Source organism: Ascidia mentula, chromosome 6 (assembly GCF_947561715.1).
Source record: "Ascidia mentula chromosome 6, kaAscMent1.1, whole genome shotgun sequence".
NCBI classification, from domain to species: domain Eukaryota; kingdom Metazoa; phylum Chordata; class Ascidiacea; order Phlebobranchia; family Ascidiidae; genus Ascidia; species Ascidia mentula.
Window position 1 is genome coordinate 14,605,385 of NC_138571.1, and position 23,206 is coordinate 14,628,590.

Genomic DNA, 23,206 nt, shown 5'->3' on the forward strand with positions numbered 1-23,206 from the left:
CGTTTTAAAAAGTACATAAACAAATTAGACATGAGTTTGTTTTTTGTATGGTATTTTAATAAAATTATGTAGCAGTCTAAAATGATAAAAAAAATATTCACAAGCTTTAATATTCAAAATTGTTAAGAACATTGAACGGTTTAGGCCTATACTAATGTAGTTAATAAAGAAAATCGTAGTGCTACTTTCTATCGCAACAAAACACTAATGCCCCAATCATTGCTACAACAGTTGACATAACATTTGCAGTATATTAACTCACTTAAAATATAAACAACTGACTAACTAACGTGACGAATACAATTCAACCACAGTTCATGCATGACGAAAATGAGGATTCCTGGAATGATAAAGAAAACATTTTAGAAAAGGTTTTTTTTACCACCCTTTACTGAGAATTTGTGCGATAAATTTTTATGGAATTCAAAGTAAAATCAAAGCAAATAATAAAATTCAAAAAATGCGTAAAAACAAATACAATAAATTTCAACGTTTGGCGGCACCAACAATGGCCAAAGTTCAATTCTTGTTGTGCAGGAGGCGAGAATCTATAATTGTGAACAAGTTTTATTAGTATCTTGATTTATCCTTCGTTTTTAATAGTAAATTCCCGACATCTAGTTGTTATTAATTGTAGTGTATAAAACATTATTAGGAGGGTTGTAATTGTAACTGTAGCAACAAAAGTTGTAAACTTAAGCTAAAGCTAATCAATTACTGCTAAGTTGCAAAATTTTTACGATAAACCAAAAATCTTCATTCAGAAAATAGAAATACACAGAAAAAATACCGAACAACAATGGGTGAAACACCAGTGTCCAACTCGGAAGAGCAGGAGCGCCTTTTGGATGCTGCTCTTCAAGTTGTAAAAATGGAGAGTTTCCACATGAAAAGGGAATTGGATAAGAGTAAATTGATGGACGGCCTTAAACATGCTTCCGAACTCCTTAAAGAACTGAGGACATCTGCCCTAACACCAAAGAATTACTATGAATTGTGTATGTATTAAATACATGTTATATAGCTTGGGTAAAAACATTCAGTTTTTGTTTGAAAGTATTCGTCAATGTGAAGTGTTTGTTGTTAAATGCAAACAACTACTTGGAATAGCAAACATATAGATATGAGTTATGACCATATACGAACAATAATGACATTGCACATTCTTAGATATGGCAGTTTGTGATGAAATGAGACACCTACAACTTTATTTAACTGATGAGTTTCAAAAAGGTCACCATGTTTCTGATCTCTATGAATTGGTGCAGTACGCTGGAAATATAATTCCACGTTTGTAAGTTTTTCCTCCACATCATGTTCAGTAAATGTATCTACGATAGACTATAAATGTACCCTATTGTGAACTGTTTTTGTGGGTAGCAAACCTATATATGCCTTTCTAAAAATATTTCAATTCAAATGTTTAAAACAGTGGTTAACATTATAATGTCAATGATGTGTTTTAGATTTAAATACACTTTCCATTCCAAACAATGAATCACAACTAATGTACTTCTTTCTTGTCAGATACCTGCTGGTTACAGTTGGGGTGGTGTATATCAAAATCAAACCTGGTGCTTGTGAAAAAATACTGAAGGATCTTGTTGAGATGTGCAGAGGAGTACAACATCCCTTGCGGGGACTCTTTCTTCGTAACTACCTCCTGCAGTGCACGAAGAATGTTCTGCCTGATGGAAAGTTGTCAACTGCTGAAAAGTAATCAGTTGTTTTTGCTCGTGTATTGATATATCTTGCTCTGATTTGTTGTGAAATAGTGGATTTCATCCAGCTTGGCTGCAATGCCTTGATTGCGGTGCCACCTAATGATCAAAATATGTTTACTGAGATTGCCAAGTAAGAGTCATCGCAGGGGGTCCATTCTGCTTTGTCATGCAAAAGCATCATACACTTCATGCAAGAGCATGATATAGGTTTTTGTTAAAAAAATAATGATACCAGACTTTAACTTTATTTGGTTCCGCTACATGTAGTCCTCATATGAGAAGTCTGAAAACTATTTCCCATACTATTTTGATTCTTATTGATGAAGGCATCATAATCCCTATACTGTTCATTGCATTTGTCAATGTGGAATTTATCGAGAAATATATAAATTAACAGGTCTTATGTTCATAGCAGGATTTAGTTATAAGTATTATCTAATTTGCAGTGACTCTGATGAAGCCCCTGCAACAGTTCAGTGTGCCATCGATTTCATCCTTCTAAACTTTGCTGAAATGAACAAACTGTGGGTTAGGATGCAGCATTTGGTAAGAACGAATCTCAAATGGTGTTGGTTAAATTTTACATAGGTTGTGCATTTACTAAAATAAAGTTTATAAATATTGATATGGGCGAATTTATGCTCTTTTTAAAGTTTAAAAAACAGTGTGTATTAAAAACCTACACAGTAGGGCAATCCTGCCTGGTCCTAAAACACTTCAAAGTGTGCAGATTTAGAATTTAATTTACGCCCACAACAATTTCTGAATGAAAGATATTTGATTATGAAAATCTTCTCTCCCACAGGGTCACAGCAGAGAGAGGGAAAAGAGAGAACGGGAAAGGCAGGAATTGAGGATTCTGGTTGGTACTAACCTCGTGCGATTGAGCCAACTAGATGGCGTGGATGTCAACAGCTACAGAAAGGTGATACAAACAAATTGACTTACTTATTACTCTAATAAAGTAACAAAAGACTGATTAGTAGAACCGGCTCTGACTGACCAGTCTTTCAAAAGGTCAAGAAAATTTATTTTTTCTGTAAAATTTTTACTAAAACTGCCAAATTGCATTTGCAAAGTTATGTTTTTTTGTTGTGGCCACCAAAGTATCCCAAAGTAATCGAATTGTTTAATGTCACATTGACCAACATTTCTTTATTCCTTGTTCAGATTGTCCTGAATGGAATACTGGAGCAAGTAGTCAATTGCAATGACCCAATCGCACAAGAATACCTCATGGAATGCATTATCCAGGTTGGACAGTATTTTTGTTTACTGGTCCTCAAATATATGTTATATATTTTTATATAACATGAAATTATCTGGAAAAATAAGTCTGAAGTGATTAGTTTTGCCCTATTGAATATTCTTTTTTATGAACATGTTCTGTTTATTACATATGGGTTTAGCTTTCATAAAAACACCAGGACATATAAGTGTTTAAAATTTTACCAGTCCTCCTGTATAAGGGGGTCAGAACCACTGATTTAGTCAACTGTGCACCAGATATAACCTTGTTTTTGTCGGTCAGGTTTTTCCCGATGAGTTTCACCTCCAAACTCTTCGAAGCTTTCTTCATGCATGTGCAGATCTCCACCCACAAGTCAATGTAAAGAACACAATAACTGCTCTGATAGACAGGTAAATTGCTGACTGTCCGCAATGGGAGTTAGAAAAGTGAAATAAAACGCAATAATTCAACTCTTTGCTGGCCATAAAACTATATATTGTGATTAACTATGGAAGTTCGGCTGGATAATGACTTGAACTTCAATCACAATAATTAGTTTTGGAGATGACATTTTTGATTGAGATAGCAACAATATGGCAACAAATATTAAAGATTTATGGCATAGTGAACAGCGAACTCTATGCTGCTGTGTCTTTGCTGTTTTCTTTTCCATGCATACATACATTCCATTATGCTGTTTGTTTAAATAAAAACGTAATTGTTTTTAGATTGGCGCATTATGTATCCAGAGACGATGGCGAAGGCATTCCATCAGACATTATGCTGTTTGACATTTTCTCCGAGCAAGTCACCGCAATTATCAAGGTGCCCACTGAATGTAGTATAGCCAGTCAAAAACTGAACTTTGTTTCAATGTTTTAGTGCAAATGTTTCTCAGATTAGTGGTTCCCAAACTTTTTCAAATGGCTGTTCAAACATTTTTTTAAAATGGCTTGTATCAAGTATGTTATACAATATCATCACTGTGGTCCACTAAAAAATTCTTAATGGTGGACTTCTGTGCCACGACCTACAGTATGGGCCTTGCTACTGGTTTAAATAAAATAAGTTTCGCTTCATTTATTGTGATTATTTATACCTTGTTGCAGACGAGACCAGATATGAAACTGGAGGATATTGTTTCTATGGAAACAGCTCTTCTGAATTTGGCATTTAAGTGTTATCCTGATAGGGTGGATTACATGGACAAGGTCTTGGAGTCCACAGTGGAAGTGTTTGGAAAAGCAAATATTCAATCGTATGTTACCCTTTATTGGGGTCAAAAAATGCATCTTGTATGTCTGTAAGACTACTATTAGAAGAAACTAAACGCCTTCTGTTTGCAAAACACTTATCCATCCTACACTCATGCCACTTTGCCAAAACACAACGTTATTAGAAAAATAAGCCGTAGTTTATTTATAACATTTTTGTGACTCTTTTTTCACAAATCGATAAACCTTATTCTGTTTCTGTTTTACAGAGTGTTAAATGGATCAACTCTATGCAAAGAAGTTTCAAGTTTGCTCAGTGTCCCGATCGAAGCTTACAACAACGTGCTCACCGTTTTAAAACTTCAGTAAGTATATATGACCATATAAATAGCTTTTTGTAGTTGTACCATACAGTTTGACAAGCAAGATCAAGTGCACAAATGCCCGATTTGTGGAAAAAAAATTATCTTTTATCTTTGCAATAGAAAGAAATATTTTAGTCATTAGGTTTAAGTGGGCAGATAATTGCCTGTCATAGCTTTGTATTCACTCTACGTGGTATAAATTTATTGTTGTTTTTGTGGTATTTGAACAAATTATATATTTTTTATTGTTAAAATGACAAATGACAAAAGTATTCTTGTGAATGATACTTTTCTGTTGAATAATTTCACCCATGCACATTTTTGTTAAGTGCATGAAAAAGTTTATGTCTCCAGCAACCAAGTCTTGATGTAATGTACTTTTATTTTAGGTTTTTCGCACCCTTATATGAGTATCTGGATTACAACTCGAGAAAGAGAATCGCTGTTAAAATTGTAACCAACGCTTTGGATTATTCAACAGTCGTACCAACTGCAGACCAGGTATCAATCTACTCATTGTGTTTATGTCACATGTTTGCTTTTACTTAGATTAATTAGGCAGGGAATTAACAGTTGCATTAGTCGTGCTGCATAAGAATGATGTCCACATGCGTGCATAACAGAAAAAAAGTGCTCATTAAAATGTTTTGCCACTGATGGACTTACGGAGGATGTAGTTCAGATTCCATCATACACAATACACACTTACATGCCTAAAAAAAACATGTTTCTGTCACAAGTACATGCTGTGCCACACAAAACACAATGTTCTGATGTTTAACATTTTTGTCACAAAGCAGTCATATGTTTTTAAATTACGCATTGCACTCAGTTGGGAAAACTCTAAAGTTAATTACATTGACCTTTGTGCACACCTGGTTGCAACTCAGTCACCTCACAGCACTGATGATGAGCGCAGCAGTGTTTATAACGTTTGATCTACTATGATTATCATATTATCTTTGATTCATGGTTTCTTGCATTTGTAGACACACTCCCTTCTCATGCTAATATCACCATTGATACAAGAACAATCTGACCAACCCACGGAGACAGATGAAGAGGACTTTGTGGATGAACAGGGTTTAATTGGAAGATTCATTCACCTCCTAAGTTCCGACTCACCAGATCAACATTATTTGGTAAGTTTTTGCACCAGTGGTCCTCAACCTTTTTGTCCTGCTTTTGTTTACGTCAGAGTAGTCACAGACATTGCAATATAACAAGACTGTACCATTCTTCTCTAATTTTGCATGTTTTCAGGTTATTGTAAAATGGGCTGACACATTTGGAAAATAGGGGTTTATGAACCATATAGTGTGAGTATTTAGAGGTTGACGCAGACCTTATGCAAATGCCTAACGAACTCACGATTGAGAAGCACTGCTTTACACAATCATGTTGCGGTTCTTAACCATGAGTTCGTAAAGAATTGGCAGAAGGTCTGCGGCAACCTCTAAATACTTACACCATATGGTTCATAAACCCCTATTTTCCAAATGTGTCAGCCCATTTTACAATAACCTGAAAACATGGAAATTTGGGAAGAGTGTTACAGTCTTGTTATATTGCAATGTCTGTGACTACTCTGACGTAAACAAAAGCAGGACAAAAAGGTTGGGACGTTCTGCCAATGCTTTACGCACTCTCAATTGAGAAGCACTGTTTACACAGTCATGTTGCGGTTCTCAACCATGAATACTCAGAATATTTTCAGTGGTCTGTGGCAACATGAATATGTGACATACGGCGAACAAAAAACGCGACATTGCTACCCAGGCCTAAATCTTGACAGATTTTTGTAAAACTTTTCAGTTATTGTTCTGTTTGTGAACCTTGCTATATTGTGTATGTGTATATTTTATTACTTTTTTTTCTGGCAGATACTGAACAAAGCCCGTACACATTTTGAGAAGGGTGGTAAAGCTAGAATGTTGTACACTCTCCCATCACTTGTTTTCTCAGCGTTTAAACTTGCCGGACTGTACAAGGATATAAAAGACGAGGTAAATCACCTGTCTAAATAGCAACAGTATTGAATATTTATTTTTTTTCCCATCAATATAGTGTTAAATGTTGATTTCCTTTTTTCTACTTGTCGCACATTATCACAAACAAGAGCACAACTGCCATGAACTTCAACTTAATCCAGACTTTTCTGTTTGGTCAGCCAAGCTGCAAACCAATGTAGAAAGTTTCAGACTAAATTTTTGTTGGGGCTTTCTTGCTAATTTTATTTCTATATCAAACTGCACGATCTTTCAACTGCCCTGACAAAATACATAGCATGTATTATGTTTGTGAATTCGTCTCTAAAAAAGGTTATAGAAAGTGTAGGCCTACTATCTATAGAAGAAGGTCAAAATGCTTTAGCGCTGTTTTTTTCTGGGACTGAGTGTGTCACCAGTTTATAAAAGTTGTACGCACTGTATCGTTTGTTTGCAGTGCTATACTAAACACTGGGTACCCAAATGCATTTTTTTTTGACCAGAATTGGTAAATTCTGTATGCGCTATGTTGTGTAAATAGAAATAATGTTTACTGAACTTCAATTTCTCCAAGGCCTAAGTAACAACTTTCAGTCTGGCTTACCTGGACATAAAAAAATACTGAGGGAAATATGTATTAATACTGATTTTGCTTGACTGTAAACCTCCACCAAGTTCAATAGAAATGTCCAAAGATGAATAACATCTTATACATTTCACTGCAGAAAAATTGAAAATAATTTTCAACATTAATTTGTAATATAAATTTTACTCAAGGATGATCGTTGGGAAAAGAAATGTGCCAAGATCTTCGAAACAAGCAGATCCATCATAAACACTTTGAGTAAAGAGGATTATGCAGAACTGCCGTTAAGATTATTCTTACAAGGAGCTTTAACAGCATCAGATTTGGGATTTGAAAACCACGAAGCCGTCGCATACGAATTCATATCACAAGTAAGCTCCCAGTTTTACTGTTTTTAACAAAAACTCTGTTAAAAAAATGCATAAAGCATCACCAATAATGCGACCAAATTTACACAGTTAAGGTTTTTGTTATGTGTGCAAAAGTGATTTATGTATTTGTCATGTTGTATATTACCACCTTATCCGCAAAATCTGAGAAATTTTCAAGTCCATGCCTTCATAAAATTTAAAAAAACTAACCAAAAATAAACTAAAATTACTTATAAAATGTACACAATATCTTGTACAGGCATTTTCCATTTACGAAGAAGAGATTGCAGACAGTCGTGCCCAGCTAGCTGCTGTCATGTTGTTGGTCAGTACAGTGGAACGTTGCCATTGTTTTAGTGAAGAGAGCCACGCCCCTCTGCGAACACAATGTGCCCATGCTGCCTCTCGGCTGCTCAAGAAGCCTGACCAGTCGAGGGCTGTGGCCCACGTGGCCCATCTTTTCTGGTCAGGAAGGACGCAGGAGACAAAAGGACAAGAGGTATGGTAGAAGTTTGATTCCGTTTCTTGGCAAGGTACTTGTTGGTGGTGAAGTGGCTTTAAACCGGCGTTGTTTTCTGCAGTGAGGGCCCTCCCAGTCCTAAAATATTTGTTGTGATTGGTTTTAAACCCTCCTATATTGCCTCTGTTTCAAAGAATTTTGGTGTCTTTTATTTCAAGCACAAACGGTGTCGCTCAATTGAATTATACAAGCTTAGGGCAAGAAACAACGTCTTCGCAGCATTAGCAAGTCATGATTTGACAAATTATGTATATGATGTAAATGTGGGCAAGATTAAACAAGTCAAAATGAAATTTGAAAAACTATACCTTGTGCAAAATACTAGATACATAAAAATTTCACTTTTGTTATGTCGTTTTCGATTCTAATCAATAACTGAATGTTGGCAAGTAAAACACCATTTTCCAGTTTTCACTAAAATACACTCACTAAGTTCATTTAAACAACAAGGCACTGTAGACAAAAGTATTTAAAAACATTTAGAACAACTGGAATGGAAATCTGTACAGAGTAATAGACATAAAGGATATGGAACTTGCCACAATAAAAAAAAATCGTTGTAAAATTTAACATTCTCAAACTGAAAACCAGTTAAAGTTTTGTTAACAAATCAGCGTCTCTCTTAAAAACGAACTAGCACTCAACAGTTTTACAACTCTTCACATACAAAGTTTAATAACACATTGTTCCGTTTTAATATTGTTTGCTGCCGTGTGATTCCTTTTGTCTTGGCACAGCCCTCCTTTGGAATGTTGACTTAAGAATGTTTAACCATCAAACCTATGTACACAACCTTAAGAACTGCACTGGAGTGGTGTGCGTGCAGCTTACACTGGATTGAGGTATTCATTTTCTTCGACGGCTCTGCCCTGTTGTTCGACTTTAACTTTTACCTGGTCGATATCACTTGGTTGCACATTATTGTAATCCACTTTAGGTGCGCTCGGCTCCATAGGTACATCCTCGTAAATAACCCCGTGGTCGACACTTTGACTTCTTCCATTTTCTTCGTCGTTGGAATGACCTTGGTCTATTTGCACGGCAGCCGGATCCCCATACGAGCCAACAGGCACAGGGTTGGAGATAACTTCGCTGAAGTTTGCATCCTGTTTTCGCGCTGGCTTCGTTTTTGGGGTGGTTGCACTTGACATTTTAATTCCTTCCCAAAACCAAGTGACTTCTCCTTCGGTCCTGAGAAAAAAAACACCGACGTCATTACAGAAGTTGAGGCAGATCTCAGGAAGTTGTTGAGAGGTCAATGGTGGCCATCACGTTTGTGAGCAGTTTCTCTCCAATTACGCACTAAGTAATGTTTCCCCGCTCACAAGCACATAGGCCTTTTACCACAAAACATTTCACTTAATAATAAAAAAAGTGTTTTATTTTAAATTTATGGTTAAGAATTGATTGCATGTAAAGTTACGTCATTTGGAGTGAAATATTGTTGTTTTTAGTGAGATAGTATGAATAAATCTACCCCAATAATTTAACATGTTTCATGAGTACAAGATAAAACCTTGTAATGTCAAATCATATTGTTCAAGGTTCAGTGGAAATGTGTGCAAATCTTTATCAGTTGTGAGTAAAACATGCACTCATTTTAACTTAATGCTTATATGGGCATAAACACACTTAAAAAAGGTGACAAAGTGAACTCACTTGTTTCCAGTTTGCATGAAATATGTGACTAATGAGCTGCCGTGTAACAGATAAATGATTGTGGTAATCCATACAAGCACTGCAATAGTGATGGCTTGTGACTTTGTCCACTCCTGGAATTCGAAAGCGTATACACAGAACAATATAGCAGCGATAATATGCAACACCCCAAAACATGCAGACATCACAAGGCTATTAAGTGTTGGCTGTGGTGACAATTTCGGGCTTGTGACATTAAGTAAGTAGATGGCTAAAGTAATGGCCCAGGACCCCACCACCACCCACATATAGAAAGAGAATGGGCCTGTGGTTGTGGCGAACGGGGTCGTAGCCATAATGCCCCACGCTCCACCGCCAAAAAATAGTTCAACGATTCGGAAGAGGCCTTCGATGCTGCTTGTGTAATTTCTGTTCCATAAATCACAAGAATGAAGTTTTGTGTTACCCATGCTTATACCTGATTAAATCTGTATTTACAACAAAAAAGATTTATTACTGACCAGATTGAAAAATTTGTTTTATGCGCAGAGGATTTTGTTTTGGCGATCGTTAATTGCTGGGACGATCAAAACGTTTTTTCGTATGTTAACGCAGTAGCTAATTAATATTGCGCGGATTATCAGTAAATTTTCACAAAAGTGACATTTTTTTTTCAATCTGGATTACTGATGCCTAATTGCTTAGCCAGGCAGATATACAGTTTTATGGTGATGCCAATGCAAATAAATGTTGCCAGGCACGGTTATGATCAAATGCCTTTCTATTTCAATTTGCCAAACATTGATGTACCCTGGAAATAAAATGCTTCTATTTAAAATGTAATCTTGACTTTTCTGATTCTCCTGGCAGCTCTTAATCTTCTCTCAAACTTGTTGTTTGTTTTGCAATTGAATAAACTTTTGCAAAAGTTAATAAAAAATCAAAATTTTTCTTTTTTGGTCATAATTTTGTTGATATGAATGTTTTAAAAAAATGCCATGTAACCCTTCCTCAAACAATTGCGTATCAACTTTCTGTAGCACGCATTCACAAAATAACTGAATGATCCAAAATTCCTTTGTAAACTAACCTCACATATGGCTGACAAACCACATTCAAAGCTGATACATTCACTTGCTTTCACCACCATTTCCTGTCTGTTATCACATCATCAACAATCGCGACCCACGCTTTAGTCTAGGTCCCTTTTTCTGCCAGTCAAGCTCAAAGAATAAATTGAAGCACAGTGGAATCTGATACTTGTTGTGTGAAAAGGCGTGACTTAGTTTGCTCTGCACACAACTGACATAATTTCTTCTCTGCTTTCAGATGCAAGATTCCAGACGAGTTTTGGAATGTCTGAAGAAGGGAATTAGGACTGCCAACCAGTGTATGGAGTCAGCGGTGCAGATCCAATTGTTTGTGGAGATTTTGAACAAATATTTGTTCTTCTACGAACGCGGGTGCAACGAAGTGAGTGGATTCTTAAGCTTTGAGTGTGGCAATTTAAATTTCTCAAAGGTGTTGGGTTACACAATACTAGGCGCCATGTGTTGTGAAGGTTTTATAATCAACGTTTCCGTATTCATGGTCAATGAACCGTAAAGACAACTGTGGGCTTGAAATGAATTACTACCATGTCTTTGTTTTGTTACAACTGTGCTCATTCTTTGAGTAAATGCCTCAGGCTGATGTCAACATTTTTTGGTAAAGGTTAATTGACAACCTAATTGTTAACAGTCAACTTAAGCCTTACCAGAAAATTTGCTCGAAGAGTTCTCACTATTTTACCACTAAAATATACTTAAGTTCTGCTTTGAGAAAATTGATTGTGACTTTTGTAAGCCTTTGCCAAAGTAGGACAGCATGATAGAATTCACGAATGCACTCTTGTTTTCTGTTGATTACTCTAAACTGTCATCTGCTTTATAAGCTTTTAAACCAAGATTAACAGCCTAAATATAAGAAAATAAAGTTTTTATTTTTTGACAAATGTGCAATATTTCATATTCAGGTCACGATGGAACTTTTAAACCAGCTGATAGAAAAGATCCAAAACGAGATCAAAGAGCTCAAGGACAACGATGAAAGCTCCATGATCCAGATGCACTTCGACAACACGCTCAACCACATTCGAAATCGCAAGGAACAGAGTATAGCTGAAGGTGGCGACATTCTGTACGGGGACATCACGGCAGCTTAAACACGACTCACACCAATTGCAAGCGTTCAATTGAAGGGCAAGTTCCAGATAAACTTGACTTTTCCATTTCTTCATACTCCTTGATTAGTCCATTAAGCGACGCCAAACTTTCATCAAAAAGTGACGGTTCAAAACCGTCGACGCGCTGGTAATGATGCACATGTGCTTTGCGGCTATACAACTTCACAAAGCGGTCTTTCAGGTCGCTGAACGTATGTCTCACACATGTGTTGTTGGCGAGGGCAAGCAACGAGTATTGTTGACCTATCGGGGGCAAGCTAAACAAAAAATTAAACTTTTTACCTCATAATCATGTGTATACATAATTCATAAGGGTTGACATGTATACATAGTACAATCGGAATGAATTAATCAAAACCTTTAGAATCCCGGTTATCCGACACTAAACTTTTTGAAACAGATTCCTTTCCATGTCTTTACCCCTTATGATACAGCTAACCTGGATAACCGACTAAACTGACATTATGTGATAAAAGCAAGTGGTTCTTATTAATGAGGTGGTTTATAACTATACAAACTTTTTACCAATTTAAAATAATTGGAAAATACGCAAGGTCAATGCTCCACACTTACTTGCACAAACCAGTTTTCCAGCCTTCCTGGTTCCAGTTGACAAATGTAAGGTTACGACTGAGTCTTGCAATGTTGCGATTCAGGTCAGAAGTCTGTACATTTTTGCCTCGCACCATCAATGCACACGCCATATAGAGACTGTGGCGTGGGTCAGCAATCATCAACTGGTGCTCCTGTTTGCAGTGCATAAAAAACACAGTTTATGTTAATGTTTCTCTTTTGCTAGTTTGAGTTCTAAACACAGTGGACTCCCACAGATAAAATGGTTGAACACGTTTTTTTGCCCCACCCCCCCCAAAAAAAGTAACTTTAATCACGAAAAGGATTATTGTTTGGGAAAGTCCAGTCGAGCCCCTCAATAGGTCTCTGTGGACATTTCCAATCAATCTGTTTTAAATAAGCTTGAAATATCCATGACATGAAGTCGAGGTCGTTGCAAACCTTGGAGAATAAATCCTCAAAAGCCTGATCTAACTTGCGCGGAGGTAGAGCAACATCCTTCGAAATATACAGCGGCGACAAACTGGACACTAGGTAGTGCTGTTTAGGAAATGGAACCAAATTCATCACAATTTCATTTAAATCCACATTCAAGGAGCCCTGCACAATATTTTTTTCAATGAATTACTGATATTTGAGGGTGTTGATTCATGTGCTACTTTATTTCTATGCTTTGCAAAATCCACATTCAACGATTATTTTTCTGTGTATTTTGTTATCACCCCATTTCACTATTGCCAAACATGAATTAAAATATTAACACACAATTGGTTTCCAACTAGAGACTCCAAAATGTTGAGCTTTATATTACAAGTTCAGTGAATAGTGTTTTGCAAATGATTGTCGCTCGTGCAATAAACAGTATATCGCTTACTTCAAATCGGGAGGAACTTGTCATATTCAGGATTACATTCGCTACTAGGTTGTTCATTGAATCAAAAGGTTTCGCATTTGATTTTCCAGGTTTCTTTGACACTCCTGCTCTGACAGCCTAAATGCCACCATGGCAGCATATCAAAACAAAAGTAAATTAAAGAGTTTGTGCCACATCCAATAATATACAAGTCGGTGCCCTAAGATTCAACACCCTTGGTTTTCAATTCACCAGCAGGCACAGTACGACAGTGCTCCATTTGAAAAAAGTGAAACATTGTTTAGGTGCTTAAAAACAAATGAACCAATAGTGATTAGTTTTTCACATGCAATCCAGCAAATAAAGAAAAAGTTTGCATTATTTCAAATTTTTTTGTTTCTTGTTAAGACACAATATCATGCCCACAATGAATTATCACATATTTGCATGATTTCAAAGGTTCTTAATGGTCACTTTTTGATTGTGCAGTAAAATAGACTGACCTGTTGTATTTTGTTGCAAATATTTATCAGTGCCTGGTTGTTAATGGGTAGAACACAATCAGCTTTTTCTGTCAGCTCGTAAGTTGCAAGGACGCTGTTGTAGGGAGAAGTGATGACATCATCGTCACTGGATGGATAAACAGCCCCAACGAATCGGTACACTTCTGGGAATTCATCCTAAAATTAAATGGAAAAATTTGGTTCACTTTTATCTGCTAATTCTACATGGTAAGGCTAAATGAATTGAGCTTATAACATGACTCCTGTTAAGTTCAATTACTGAAATACCATGTATTGTTTAGTGAGCTGCAGACATTACTTACAGTTTCGACCCATAAGGTCTCATTAGTGCAGTTTGTGACTGAATTTGGCCTAGCTGGTTAACTGTCTGTAGTTAGAGCTGATCATATAATAGCTTATATAATGTCTATTGTCTGGTTTCTTTTGTACATTTTTAGTGTTTTGATATCCTTGTTGCATGTTATAAAGGTTAAAGGTACAGTAAATATATGCCCCATGATTGAATAGGATTGAAGCAGAATTCATTAGAATAACACCAGTGCACAATGAACACACGTACAACATATGCATAAATGGCATAACAACAGGGCTTTTCACATCAATTACATGCCTGTAAAATAGACAGAAGTGATGTTCCCAGTCCAGATCCAGTTCCTCCCCCAGTGGAATGTAAAACAAAAAAGCATTGCAGACAATCACACAACTCTGCAGCTTTCCGCACCTGCCATAAAGTATTGCTACTGTTATCTTAACTTTTAGGTTCATGTAGTTTAAATCAGGTTATTGCAGTTTCTGTGCCACACCTGCTCCGTTATCTGCTCTCGATAGAGTCTCCCGTATTCTTTATTTCCAACGGCCCAGTTATTTCCTGAACCAAAACTGTTGGTAATAAGCTGTTTGCTGTCAAATATTTCACCTTCAAAAAGCAACAATGTGTTTTATGTTATTTTGTTTGAATCACAATGTTTCAGATTGTGGCAGCTAGTTCATTAACACTATTTAAAAATCAACTTCGTCTGCTTAAGCATCATTAGTTCATATCAAAAATTAAAACATTCCAAAAAAACTTTTACTGACAGTTTTTTATCAGTTTATCAAATCATTTAAACGTTTATCTAATCGACCAATAGGCAAATGAACAAGAAAAAAGAGAAGCAAAGTGGTATGGGCACTTATAAAACCACACAGGTTGTTAAGTGATGCAGTAATTCATTAGCAAATCAATTTACAGCTGAAATGCATTACAAACACAAAAGCTTGGCACAATACACCTTTTCCTTGTGTGATAGAAGTGTTATAATCATTTTAAAAGAATCTGGTGCCATTTGTCTTGTTTCATAAATTCCTCATTATTATATACCTACCACAAGTTTTTATTTACTTCAGTCTTCTTACCTAATTGTCCTTGCAAAAGTTCATTTATAACACCTTCTTCCATGTCCACCAATATTGCACGTGCCTTCAGTTTGTTAATTTTGTTTGCACCAGTTCGCATTGGAAGGTCATATGTCTCATCACTGTAAGTCTCTGTGTTTCTGCAAAATTGTGCACATTTGAAGTAAGTCATCAAACAAGGCACCAAATGTGTACATCACTACCATTAGTTTCAAAGCACCAATACATAATATTTTTTTGTTCACATACATATTAAATTCTAATGCAAACAGTCATAAAACAAATCATGAAGTCATTGTCCCTTATACACAAATGTTAATTTTTATCAAGAAAACCTGAAAAAGCTGGATATTGCATCATCATAAATTCCATTTTTGCTGTAAAACGCATGCTCGTGTAAACACTGATCCCAAAACCGGCATCCAATCTGATTTCCGCACTGTCCAACTTGAATCATAATTGACTGGGTCATGATTAATTGGGCAGTGTACAAAATCCTTTGGCAAAATTATAAACTGCAGAAATGCCAAATAGAAAAACATTACAAACTAGACGTCATGGTAAAGATGCTTTAGTTGCAGCAGCAGTTAAAGTTAACAGTATACTAACTAAGTTTTTGAAATAATAAGGCCAACATACAGTGCACGCGTAAACATAACAAATGATTAAGTTGATGTTTTGAAACTGGCGCATGTGCTTTTCTACGGTTTATTGCACATTTAATGACCCGTAAAAATAATCAGCAAAGCGTGACAGATATAAATGGTTCTGTCAAAATTATTGTTGTTTTTGCGCATTTTTGGGTTACTTGTTTTCGGAAATTTGCGTTTGTACTGACGGTTGGATGTGACGCAAGTACTTCATTTAATCCGTAATTCTATCTTTATGCGTCTGTACATTCGTGTGTGTTAAAATCGTATTTTTCTTCGTCAATAATGAATTGGTATGTAGGATATAAATTCGAGATGACGCATGTACCGTTTATCACTACAAAGTACAAAGGGTTATTTCGTCGAATTGCGTAGCAAATAGCATGACCAGAGAAATAACAATTTGGTTTCACAGCTATGTGGGTTAGTTAACTATGATGCACATATTAGAATTATAGTAAATATTGTACCATGGCTGAAGCAACCAACAATTTGTCAGAGCTGTATCCATTGCATTGGATTGTTTGGCACAATCAGTATGACAAGCTGCGTGAAGTGTTAAGTCAACCTGATAGGGACACAGAAAAAGTTGACGCTCGTGGCCGAACTGTCCTCCATCTGGCTGTTTCTCTTGGACATATTGAGTGTGCTAGGTTCGTTTATTTCTTTTAGAAGAAATTTGGAGCTTTATTAACCACATTATAGGCACATTCAGAAGTTGCCGAAGACTAGTATAAACCTTATGTTCAATATTGGAAAGAATTTGTTACCACTTTTAAAAAACATGTTGTCTTTGTGGTACATTTTTAACTCTTCCAGAAAACAAAAATATTTAAATTTTCAAAAAAAAAACTTCCGTTTAACTTATACAAATTGTGCTTGCCCCATCAACCGGAAAATTGTCTTTTATTAATTCTATATTTTTTACATAACCTATTGTTTATAATTAATAGCCAGGATGATCATATCGCATGTAGGTTGACATGTCATTGGCATAGTTTTTTATAATATGTACTACATTTTATGTTACCAGAGGAAGTACACCTATATGTACATATGTTGTACATTTATGCTTTCAAACTTCACACATTAAGTAACCTGCCCATTTAAATGTCAAATATTTCATTTAATCTTCAATTTGGCAAGAAGTAAAGCATGACTTCAAGTAACTTGCAAAGTCAAGGTATAAAAATACTTGATAATTGGACAAAAGTAAAGCCAGCATGAAGCAGTAGAGTAAAAGCTTGACTTTGGATATGTTTGTGATATGACTGGTTTGGAACAAAACCAGGAAATTGTACCTCATGTGACAAATCAGTCAGCTGATGTCTACTGCTGAAAAGTTTTTGTGTAATGGCTGGAAAGAAAGTAATATAATATTTTAGGTCATTTTACAGAATCATATTTCGATTGATCAATGGTTTTTCAACACATCCTAGGAATACAAATTTGCTCAATTTGTTTTCCATTAAAGTTACATTTATCAAATTTGTAAAAGCATTTCCATTTTAGAGCATTGTGTTTTACATATAAAACATACACAGAACCAAAATTTTGCATTGAGTCAACACAGCTTATGGCTTTGTTAAGGTTGCTTCTCCACAATGGAGCTAACATCCTGGCTGAGAACAGAGATGGGTGGTCAGTTCTTCATGAAGCAATTAGCACTGGAGACCCAGAAATGGTGGCTCTAATTCTCCAGTTCAGAGACTATCGCCAAGCATGTATACGGTAATCTGCACTATTTGTTGGAAGCAATGACTTCCTGTTTTGCGATACAGTATATGGTTGGAAATTTCCATATTGCCACTATAAAACTATATCTTAGTGTATATTTACCCATTAACAAAACAACCCCACCTTATTAATAAGCATGGAATTACTTAGGACAGAGGCACACTGAGTAATCTTACATACTAGGAACTAATTATAAAACAATTAAATTTAACACTTGCTGTAGCAAACCATGATTGCCACACATTCATACAAGAAACTGGTATCATACTGTGTTTTTATATATACACGCTTTTCGGTTTGTAACTTTTTAAACTGAAAGTCATTTCAGCAAGCAACTCGTTGCATTTTAGATTAGAGGGAGTTCCGAAGTTGCTGAGCGAGCTGCGAAATGCCCCCGACTTCTATGTTGAAATGAAGTGGGAATTTACAAGCTGGATTCCACTTCTTTCCAAAGTTTGCCCAAGCGACGTGTGTAAGATATGGAAAAAGGGCTCATCGATCAGAGTGGACACAACACTACTTGGTTTCGACAACATGACTTGGAAAAGGGGCAATCGAAGCTTTGTTTTCAAAGGTTGCGAACAGGGTGCCACTCTTCTGGATATTAACCATGATGCTAAAGAGGTGATTGAGGAAGTTTTATTTGATGATAATGTCATAACTTTGGACATGTTTACCCCAAGTCAGGACGTGATTGCACATAGGTTAACACATCCAGTAGTGTGTACACATTTGAATGTAGACACCATACAGCTGGAATTAAGTACATATGGGTTTCTTGGTTGGCGCAGTGACCGCTATGAAACCATAAACGGCTTCAAAGCAGCTGTGTACTCTGCATCTAATGTAGAGATAGTTTCAAAATCACGTTCAGAGCACGTTGATGACAAGGAAGCAAAGAAAACAGAAAATAGCAGCATTGCATCCCGATTTCTCAAGTCCTTTTCTGGTTTTTCATTGGACCACAATGCATCAACTCAAAACAGTGAACACAATGAGCATATGACAGCAGGAAATCCCGAAGGACTTTCACCAGAACATTATTTCAGCGACAGTGCCAGCAAAACAAAAGACATAGGCAGGCCCAAGGAGACTTCAGTAAAAGTGCAAAAGTTCAAGGGGTGTCTTTGGATGTGCAAGGAGTTTCCCCTGTCCCTTACTCAGCAGGTACTGCCCATTATTGACCTCATGTCAACCACAAGTCCCCACTTTCGAAAACTCAGCGACTTCATCAAGATGAAATTACCCGCTGGGTTTCCAGTAAAAATTGAGATTCCGGTGTTCCATGTTTTAAACGCTTGCGTCACATTTGATAACATCAACGGTATGAAAGGAACAGAAATAATCGAAGTTCCTTTTGTGGCACAAGTGGAAGCCACAGATGATGAAAGCACATCACCCAGTATAATGGTGGAATCAGAGTGTTTCGAAGCTCCAGAAGGTTACCAGGTGATGAGTATCTCCAACAAGCTACCAGCTCCCAGAGTTGAAGAAGATGACCGTCTGCTGCAGTTGGCCATCCAGGAAAGTCTAATAATGCAGGAGGGAACAGAGACTGAGCAGGTGACCCTAATGGAAGCCCTTAGCAACTCGTCACCAGGCAACACAAATCGTAACCGCAACCCGTTGGATGAAAGCACGGGTATCGAGGATGACTTTCAAAGAGCACTCAAACTGTCGGCCATGGAGGCAAACAGGCATAAAGAGTTGGAACAACAGGAAAATGAAGAGCTTCAAAGAGTTTTGGAGCTATCTATGTTGGAAAAATGATCAGGATTTTATATCGCAAAAAGGCACTGCGTTTATTTATTTGTGTTGTATGTTGTCTATGATGATTTTTAATCTACTGAATTAAAAATAATTTTATGTTAAAATCACAATTCGTTTAGTTTTTGTTGGTGTTGTATGCAATTATGATCTCACAGCAAGCAGTACTACGATATTAACTGTTAGCAAATTTTGTTTCTTGCTTTGATTCTCTTCTGCATGTTGGCCATACCAAACTATAAACAGCCAACGCACAGTTATATGTTTATATTATAAAGCTATTTTTTGTAATTATAAAATTGATTGTACAACTATTCTGGATTGTGTACACAGCATAACTTTTCAGCATTACAGATGCTACCTTGATTTTTTTAATATCCTTTTGTATAGACATTGACAGACAAATGAAAACTTAACTTTTTCAATATGTTATGAAATTATGTGCCTCACTGTTCCACCAGGGTGGTGTCTTCAAATCTGTTATGTTCTCTTCCCAAATTTTAGTGATGTGCTTGTCACCTGTGAATGTTTTTTTGGTGTTGTTCAAAAGTTCCGGTCACGACTGTGTTTAAAAACAGCCATTTAAAACGAATAAAAAGCACAAGTTTTTGTGCAAGGTGATCGCAAACAACAGGACATTGAGAAAAGGCAGAATCTTGTTCTGGTGACGACCGTTAAATAAACATTATTGCAGGTATTGTATTACCCTACCACAAAAGCGCAACTCGACGATAACGCAATTAAGCGTAATGAATAATAACCGAGTTTAATATGTCCTTAGCTAAACTTTGGGGAAGGGTAACTTAATTTTCGAAAGACTCGTCGCAATCCTTATACACAGAAGAATCTTTTAATACAAAGTCTTAAGTTTGATGAAGAATTGCAGCCTCATCCCCCTGGGAGGCGATTGATTTGGACAGACCACAAAGGCCGTACTTTTGAACTGTTTACTGGCCGTTCTGTCAAGCTGTTTGTACATGTGATGAACCCCAAAAAGATGCCCCTGTTGGTAAGAACAATCGGTGGAATACCATAAACACAATAGCATCTATTGATACACGTATGTGCGGAAATCAGTTTTTAGGCACATGCACGCCACGGAAGTTGCTTTTACACATTCTTAGCGTTCAAAAATAATACGCACAACGAAAAGGACACTATTTAACATTAGCAAGAAGTACAATTTAGGCATTCATATTTCTGAAACAATGATATATTGCCGTGAAGAACGGAACTGCCATTTCTCAATCTCATTAAATCTCGCGGGAAGTATTGGCGGGAAAACAATCGCTGAAGCGGAAAGTTAAGTCTGCTAGTTATTAAAAGATGAGGTCACACAACAAAGTTGTCGAAAAAAACACTTACATGTTGAATTAAAGGTCACAATTTTACCGATGTGTTTCACAACTAAGTTGCAAAACTACCACTGTGGAAAATATTTTGTAACCAGTCGTTCCGGTTCGTTGCGCACTGTGCAATCACGTGTGGGAATATTTTTGTTTTGTAAAGTTGGGAAATTTCAAAGCATTGCAACAGACGTAATGAAGATTTAATGCTTACTAATTAAACCAAATACTACTGTGCAAATACTCTTTTGTTTAGAAGATTAGTTGTTTAATCGTGTTGGTGAGTGAAGTATTTTTTTGCAGCGGTTAACGTCAAAGTAATTGACAACATATTGTCGTGCAGCATGAGGGTATGCGTTTGAAATAAATAGTTGTGCTACACGAGTTGAGAATCTGTCCTGACACAGTGCAGTGATGGCCAACAATGTTACACCAGGCAAGCACGTATTTATGGACAACCGTAACCCTCTTGCTTCGTCAACCCCTGCGGACAAGTTGAACCGGTCACGACCTATGCCAAAGTTCATCCAAAGTGACCAGCACCACTTGTTTCACTTCAAAAAACACCGTGCAGCCATTGACAAAGCATCACAGCCAAGGTCCCCTGTTAAAAGTGCAGCCCCTGTAAGTCGTGTATTTCCCCATCGCAACTGGGCACCAGAAAAGGCCCATGCCGTCTCCTTTCGGCTGGGTGATGATCCCACAGGCAACTCAACGATGTTCAGTAAGTTTTATAACTCCGACCGATCGGAATTATATTTCGAACAATGCTTCATCATTGAGAAGAAAATTGGCGAAGGGTCATTTGGGGAAGTAATGCAAGTGAGAAGTCGAGACAACTCCGAGAGGTACGCAGTAAAGCGCTCAAGAGAAAAATTCCGAAGTGAAGCCGATCGAAAGCGGAAACTCGATGAAGTCAAAAAACACGAACAGTTGCCGAGTCACCCAAATTGTGTCAAATTTATCAAAGCGTGGGAAGAAAAGCAAAGACTGTACATTCAAACTGAACTCTGTAGAATGAGCTTGCAGAGCTGTTTGGAAAATGAATCCTTTATTCCAGTGACAATGATTTGGAAGTATCTTATTGATTTATTAAAAGGGCTCCAGCACATTCATAGTCATGGCTTCATTCATTTTGATGTAAAACCTGCCAACATATTCGTCACAGAGCACGGTGTTTGCAAGATCGGTGACTTTGGGCTAGTTGTGGATCGGTTAAGCGATGACATAGCTGACGCAAGAGAGGGAGATAACAAATATATGGCACCGGAATTGCTAGATGGTGTCTTCTCTGACAAGGCAGATGTTTTTAGCCTTGGCATTGCCATTTTAGAAATTGCTTGTAATTTGGACCTACCATCTAGTGGTCTCTCATGGCAGCTCCTCCGACAAGGTTATATTCCCTCGGAGTGTGTTGCGAAAATGCCCTCTGATATCTATGAAGTGGTCAGATGGCTAATGACACCCAACCACAATGAAAGGCCGAGTATCTTTGAAGTGTTACAGCATCCCATTGTGCGTTCCAGAGAAAGAAACCTTGTCCCATACAAATTTTTCCTGCAGCGCTTTGATGAATTTCGAAGGGCAATATGCCTTCTGATGTCCTTTGGTATTAAACTTCTCGCTGCTCCTGTGGCGTTTGTGCGAAACACTGTCTCGCTTCCCAATGTCGTCTCCAGCAAAAGTGTACATGATGATTGCAGAACTTGGGACAGCAGCGAATCCACAGTTAGCTCGATCGAGGGGGAATATGTTAACGAGCTTTTGGAACCAGTTGACCACAGTCGGAGTAGGAGCATGTTTTTAACACCTGATATTGACAGAAGTTATTCACAATTTATGCCAACGCCTCGAAACTCTTCACCGCTCGCCAATCGTGCTCCAAGACCTGGACAAGAATCGCCCGATATAAGTCCCTTGAGTCATAGCAGACACCGCATGCCGAAAAAAATGTCGCTTGCCCGGAGTATGGCTGATGACATGGACTTTTTCCTTTCGGATAACAGTGAACATTCCTCTGACGAGGAAAGCAACAATCGGGAAAAGTTTATATGCTCACGACCACGGAATCTTTTAGATATGCTTAACGATGTTTCGGACTCTGACAACTCAAACACTGCCCAATAATTTTTGTTTTTCTATGAAAGTTTTGTTTTTAAGTGCAATTTTCATTGTATGTCTATTTTGTATATGGGATGAGTAACATGTACAACTGATTTAGTAGCATGTACAATTGATAGGTCCAAACGCAATATACCTTCGTCAAATGAAATCTCTTGGCCAACATTGTCGTCTGGCATTAGAAAATTTGCTTTTTATAGGGTGCCATACTGCCATGTAGCAAGGTGTAATATTAAGTTTTTATCTTAGCTTTTGAGTTCAGTTAGTATATATGTCTGGTTTTGTGTCTGCCTACTTTTGTTGCATTTTTTTCCAGTTAAGTTTATCAAACAAGTGCTTACTTTTCTGTTTTTTTATTATTCTCCAGGACTCCACTCTA

The 23,206-nt window shown here is 37.0% G+C and overlaps 5 protein-coding genes across 5 annotated transcripts; 3 read left to right on the top strand and 2 right to left on the bottom strand.

Moving 5' to 3' along the window:
* Positions 1-743: 743 nt before the first annotated feature.
* Positions 744-11,840, top strand: LOC145905987 (vacuolar protein sorting-associated protein 35-like). The gene is made up of 17 exons (XM_082993362.1): positions 744-998; positions 1,171-1,294; positions 1,528-1,716; positions 2,171-2,270; positions 2,530-2,649; positions 2,895-2,978; positions 3,256-3,365; positions 3,684-3,780; positions 4,065-4,213; positions 4,439-4,534; positions 4,924-5,035; positions 5,524-5,676; positions 6,418-6,540; positions 7,300-7,479; positions 7,739-7,978; positions 10,967-11,110; positions 11,652-11,840. The coding sequence occupies exons 1-17, from the start codon at positions 800-802 to the stop codon at positions 11,838-11,840; spliced, it is 2,409 nt and encodes an 802-aa protein (XP_082849488.1). The 5' UTR covers positions 744-799.
* Positions 8,133-10,181, bottom strand: LOC145906217 (uncharacterized). Its single transcript, XM_082993640.1, has 2 exons — positions 9,659-10,181; positions 8,133-9,190 (listed from the first exon to the last, which is right to left on the bottom strand). The coding sequence occupies exons 1-2, from the start codon at positions 10,105-10,107 to the stop codon at positions 8,827-8,829; spliced, it is 813 nt and encodes a 270-aa protein (XP_082849766.1). The 5' UTR covers positions 10,108-10,181; the 3' UTR covers positions 8,133-8,826.
* Positions 11,841-11,847: 7 nt separating the features above from the next.
* LOC145905992 (tubulin epsilon chain-like) lies at positions 11,848-19,957 on the bottom strand. The gene is made up of 10 exons (XM_082993366.1): positions 19,811-19,957; positions 15,542-15,721; positions 15,207-15,346; positions 14,615-14,727; positions 14,422-14,532; positions 13,791-13,967; positions 13,309-13,425; positions 12,876-13,034; positions 12,435-12,607; positions 11,848-12,118 (listed from the first exon to the last, which is right to left on the bottom strand). Exons 2-10 carry the CDS (start codon positions 15,676-15,678, stop codon positions 11,848-11,850), a joined length of 1,398 nt encoding a protein of 465 aa, XP_082849492.1. The 5' UTR covers positions 15,679-15,721; positions 19,811-19,957.
* LOC145905989 (ankyrin repeat domain-containing protein 13D-like) lies at positions 16,276-19,954 on the top strand. Its single transcript, XM_082993364.1, has 3 exons — positions 16,276-16,509; positions 17,447-17,587; positions 17,944-19,954. Exons 1-3 carry the CDS (start codon positions 16,328-16,330, stop codon positions 19,361-19,363), a joined length of 1,743 nt encoding a protein of 580 aa, XP_082849490.1. The 5' UTR covers positions 16,276-16,327; the 3' UTR covers positions 19,364-19,954.
* A 1,096-nt stretch (positions 19,958-21,053) lies between the features above and the next one.
* Positions 21,054-23,189, top strand: LOC145905990 (membrane-associated tyrosine- and threonine-specific cdc2-inhibitory kinase-like). The gene has a single exon (XM_082993365.1). It carries the CDS (start codon positions 21,121-21,123, stop codon positions 22,831-22,833), a length of 1,713 nt encoding a protein of 570 aa, XP_082849491.1. The 5' UTR covers positions 21,054-21,120; the 3' UTR covers positions 22,834-23,189.
* Positions 23,190-23,206: the final 17 nt, after the last annotated feature.